The 4,768-nt window shown below is 61.2% G+C and overlaps 1 protein-coding gene across 1 annotated transcript in view; it reads right to left on the reverse strand.

The window, feature by feature from the left end:
- Window positions 1–4,768, reverse strand: part of LOC106899866 (myoferlin-like) — a 7,809-nt gene that overhangs the window by 732 nt on the left and 2,309 nt on the right. Inside the window, exons 2-9 of the mRNA XM_014961801.1 lie at window positions 4,554–4,730; window positions 1,460–1,548; window positions 1,276–1,371; window positions 1,032–1,173; window positions 835–934; window positions 463–665; window positions 251–360; window positions 18–165 (exon numbers count right to left, since the gene is read on the reverse strand). Coding sequence (XP_014817287.1) covers window positions 18–165; window positions 251–360; window positions 463–665; window positions 835–934; window positions 1,032–1,173; window positions 1,276–1,371; window positions 1,460–1,548; window positions 4,554–4,730 — 1,065 coding nt within the window. The remainder of the gene's footprint in view (window positions 1–17; window positions 166–250; window positions 361–462; window positions 666–834; window positions 935–1,031; window positions 1,174–1,275; window positions 1,372–1,459; window positions 1,549–4,553; window positions 4,731–4,768) is intronic.

The raw sequence follows: 4,768 nt of genomic DNA on the forward strand, positions 1-4,768 counted from the left end.
GGGGGAGAGTTGCTGACCGGGGCTGCGTAGATGAAGGTGAAGAGGAGGAGGAGGAGCAGCAGCAGGGCCAGCCCCAGGCTGAGGCGGCGGCGGGAGTGTCTCCAAAGACCATGGGACAGGGTCCGTAGGGGGGCTTGGAACCACAGGAAGGACCACTCTGGTCTCCTGCAGGTGACACCCAGCTCCAGATATTGTCCCCCGGAGAGGGGGGGGGGACACACAGGATGAACCCCTCTCCCCAAAAACTCACACGGGTGCCGGGAGGGTCGGGTACATATTGGGGTCCTCCCGACCCTTCCCCACCGGCCGCTCTTCTGCCTCCTTCTCCTTCAGCAGCTCCAGGCTCAGCTCCAGTTTGCCCTGGAGTAGGTTTGTGGGGGACATCGTGGGGTGCAGGGTCTGTCCCCCCCTCCACCTTGTCATCGTTGTCCCCCACCTTCCCTCTACCCCCCCCAGACTCACCGAGAGGCGCCGCTCGCCCCCCTCCTGCACCGTGCAGGGCCACCATCCCCTCACCCTTCTCTGTCGGAAAAGGGACAACCGGGGGGGGTCTCGTGCCCCCCAACACAGCCAAGGCCATGGGGGGGTCCCCTGTGCTTTTGGGGTGCAGTTTTGGGGGTTCCGGGCTGGCTGTGGCAGTTTGGTGAGCTCCAGCTCCAAGACCCCTGTTGGGAGGGGGGAAAAAAGCCAAGTTGTCAACCATGGGTGCCCACCATCACCTTTGGGGGCTCCTCATCGCTTCTGGGTGGCCTTTGTCACCTATGGGGGTGTCCCCCCACCCTTCTGGGGGGGACACAGGGCAGGGAGAGTTGGGGGGGGAGGGATGTGTCTCACCCAGAAAATCATCAGCCGAAAACTTGTCATTGTCCCACACTTGGAGGATGAGTTTGGGGGGCACCTTCAGCACCGTCTCATCCAGGCTCCAGAAATGTTCCTGCCAGGGCGGGGAGGGGGACAAGGGGGTGTCATTCTTGTCCGTCCACCCCCCCAAAACCCTGGTACCCCCTCCACCCTGGGGGTCCCCCTCTCACCTTGCGGGGCAGGACGCAGAGCTGCTCGGTCTCCAGGTACTGGAAGGAGAAGACGAACCGCCAGTTGAAGGCCCCGTCCCCGTGCAGCGAGCGGTAATGGATGTCCGTCTTCTGCCGTTGCTCCTCCAGCCCATCCAGCCACCTGTGTGCCACCACAAGGGAGGGGACACTGCTGTCACCCTTGTCCCCAGCTCCCCTGTCACCTTCCTTTGGGGTGGGGGACACACACGGGTGGTGGGCTCACCCCATGACGTAGATGTCGCTCATGCGTCGTCCCAACATGTTGACGTCCCTCAGGTCCACGTCCCGCGTGTTCCAGACCACGCAGCGCAGCTCGTACCTTGGGGATGGGGACAAGGATGTGTCACCCCCTCCCCCCCCCGGGGATGTCCCCGTCCCACCCCCTGGGGGTCCCACCAGGTACTCACCTCTGGGGCTTGCGGGGGGTGATGTTGACGGGGGGGCCAGGAGGTCCCAAGCTGGTGGGGAAGATGTCGACCCACATCTGCACCTTGCCCTGTGCAGGACACGGTGGGGGGAGGTTGGGACACGCACCCATCTGTCCTCTCCTGGTGTCCCCACCCTGTCCCAGGGTGTCCCCATCACCCCTCCCAGCGTTCCTCCCTGTCCTGGGGTCCCCATCATCCCCTTGGTGTCCCTCCTGCCACCATCCCTGGGGTCACCATCACCCAACACGCCCATCCTTCCCTGCCATGGGGTCCCTGTCCCCACAGTGTCCCCAAGGCAAGCCCTCCTTGACCCTGTCTTCATCATCTCACTGTCCCTGTCACCCCAGGGTCCCTGTTGAGCCTGTGTCACCCATCCCCAGCATCTGTCCCTGTCATCCTGGGGTCCCCAGGGTCCCTGTCAACCCAAGGTCCTCCTCATCCCCTTCACATCTCCTTATACTCCAAGGTCCCCATCATCCACCACCCAAGGTCCCTGTTGTCCCCTTGGCATCCCCTTATATCCCCATGTCCCCAATCACCCACACCCAGGGTCCCTTACACCCCAATGTCCCCATCATCCACCTCCAGGTGTCACCCCTGGGTCCCTGTCCATCCCCTTGGCAACCACTTATATTCTGGGGTCCCCATCACCCTGGGGTCCTCATCATCCACCTCCAGGGTCCATCACCCCAATGTCCCTGTTGTCCCCTGGCATCCCCTGATACCCCAAGGTCCTCATCACCCTGGGGTCCCCATCATCCACCTCCAAGGTCTATCACCCCAATGTCCCTGTTGTCCCCTGGCATCCCCTGATACCCCAAGGTCCTCATCACCCTGGGGTCCCCATCATCCACCTCCAAGGTCTATCACCCCAATGTCTCCATTGTCCCCTGGAATCCCCTTATACCCCAAAGTCCTCATCACCTCCAGGGTCCCCATCACCCTGGGGTCCCCATCATCCACTCCTGGGGTTCCCTATACCCCAATGTCCCCATCATCCACCTCCAGGGTCCATCACCCCAATGTCCCCATTGTCACCTTGGCATTTCCTTATACCCCAAAGTCCTCATCACCTTGAGGTCCCCATCGCCCATCTCCAGGGTCTGTCACCCCAACGTCCCCATTGTCCCCTGGAATCCCCTTATACCCCAAAGTCCTCATCACCTCCAGGGTCCCCATCACCCTGGGGTCCCCATCACCCACCTCCAGGGTCTGTCACCCCAACGTCCCCATTGTCCCCTGGAATCCCCTTATACCCCAAAGTCCTCATCACCTTGAGGTCCCCATCAACCACCCCTGGGCTTCCTTATACCCCAATGTCCCCATCATCCAATTCCAGGGTCCATCACCCCAGTGTCCCCATCATCCCCTTGGCAGCCTCTTATACCCTGATGTCCCCATCATCCACCACCAGGGTCCATCACCCCAATATCCCTGTTGTCCCCTGGCATCCCCTGATACCCCAAGGTCCTCATCACCCTGATGTCTCCATCACCCACTACCAGGGTCCATCACCCCAATATCCCTGTTGTCCCCTGGCATCCCCTTATACCCCAAAGTCCTCATCACCCTGATGTCTCCATCACCCACTACCAGGGTCCATCACCCCAATGTCTCCATTGTCCCTTGGAATCCCCTTTATACCCCAAAGTCCTCATCACCCTGGGGTCCCCATCACCCACCTCCAGGGTCCATCACCCCAATGTCCCCATTGTCCCCTGGAATCCCCTTAATACCCCAAAGTCCCCATCACCCTGGGGTCCCCATCATCCACCCCTGGGCTTCCTCATACCCCAATGTCCCCATCACCCACCTCCAGGGTCCATCACTCCAATGTCCCCATTGTCACCTTGGCATGCCCTTATACCCCGAAGTCCTCATCACCTTGAGGTCCCCATCACCCACCTCCAGGGTCTGTCACCCCCTGTCTTCATCATCTCACTGTCCCTGTCACCCCAGGGTCCCTGTTGAGCCTGTGTCACCCATCCCCAGCATCTGTCCCTGTCATCCTGGGGTCCCCAGGGTCCCTGTCAACCCAAGGTCCTCCTCATCCCCTTGGCATCTCCTTATACTCCAAGGTCCCCATCATCCACCACCCAAGGTCCCTGTTGTCCCCTTGGCATCCCCTTATATCCCCATGTCCCCAATCACCCACACCCAGGGTCCCTTACACCCCAATGTCCCCATCATCCACCTCCAGGGTCCATCACCCCAATGTCCCCATTGTCACCTTGGCATTTCCTTATACCCCAAAGTCCTCATCACCTTGAGGTCCCCATCGCCCATCTCCAGGGTCTGTCACCCCCAGGTCCCCATCATCCCCTTGGCAGCCTCTTATATTCTGGGGTCCCCATCACCCTGGGGTCCTCATCATCCATCTCCAGGGTCCGTCACCCCAATGTCCCCATTTTCCCCTGGAATCCCCTTGTACCCCAAAGTCCTCATCACCTTGAGGTCTCCATCATCCACCCCTGGGGTTCCCTATACCCCAATGTCCCCATCATCCACCACCAGGATCCATCACCCCAATGTCCCCATTGTCCCCTGGCATCCCCTTATACCTCAAAGTCCTCATCACCTTGAGGTCCCCATCACCCTGGGGTCCCCATCATCCACCCCTGGGGTTCCTTATACCCCAATGTCCCCATCATCCACCTCCAGGGTCCATCGCCCCAGTGTCCTGTCACCCCAATGTCCCCCTTCTCCCCTGGCATCACCTGATATCCCAAAGTCCTCATCACCTTGAGGTCCCCATCACCCTGGGTTCCCCATCACCCACCTCCAGGGTCCACCACCCCAATATCCCTATTGTTCCCCACCATCCCCTGATACCCCAAGGTCCCCATCACCCTGGGGTCCTCATCATCCACCTCCCTGTCACCCCAATGTCCCCCTTCTCCCCTGGCATCACCTGATATCCCAAAGTCCTCATCACCTTGAGGTCCCCATCACCCTGGGTTCCCCATCACCCACCTCCAGGGTCCACCACCCCAATATCCCTATTGTTCCCCACCATCCCCTGATACCCCAAGGTCCCCATCACCCTGGGGTCCCTCCCTGTCCCCATCCCCACCTGCTGCAGCCCGGGCTGGGTGCTGTTGTAGAGGGTGCGTGTCTCGAGGTGCTCGGGGACGAGGTGACACGCGTGGAGCACGTGCAGGGCCAGGCGCTCGCGGGGCGCCCCGGGGTGCCCGTAGGTGGGGGGGCCACTCTCTGCAAGGCCAAGCTCATCGTACCCATGGCACAGAATCTGTGGGTCCCCCCCCCCGCCACCACCCCCCACCCAGA

This window comes from Calidris pugnax, unplaced genomic scaffold (assembly GCF_001431845.1).
Source record: "Calidris pugnax isolate Ruff unplaced genomic scaffold, ASM143184v1 scaffold778, whole genome shotgun sequence".
NCBI lineage: Eukaryota > Metazoa > Chordata > Aves > Charadriiformes > Scolopacidae > Calidris > Calidris pugnax.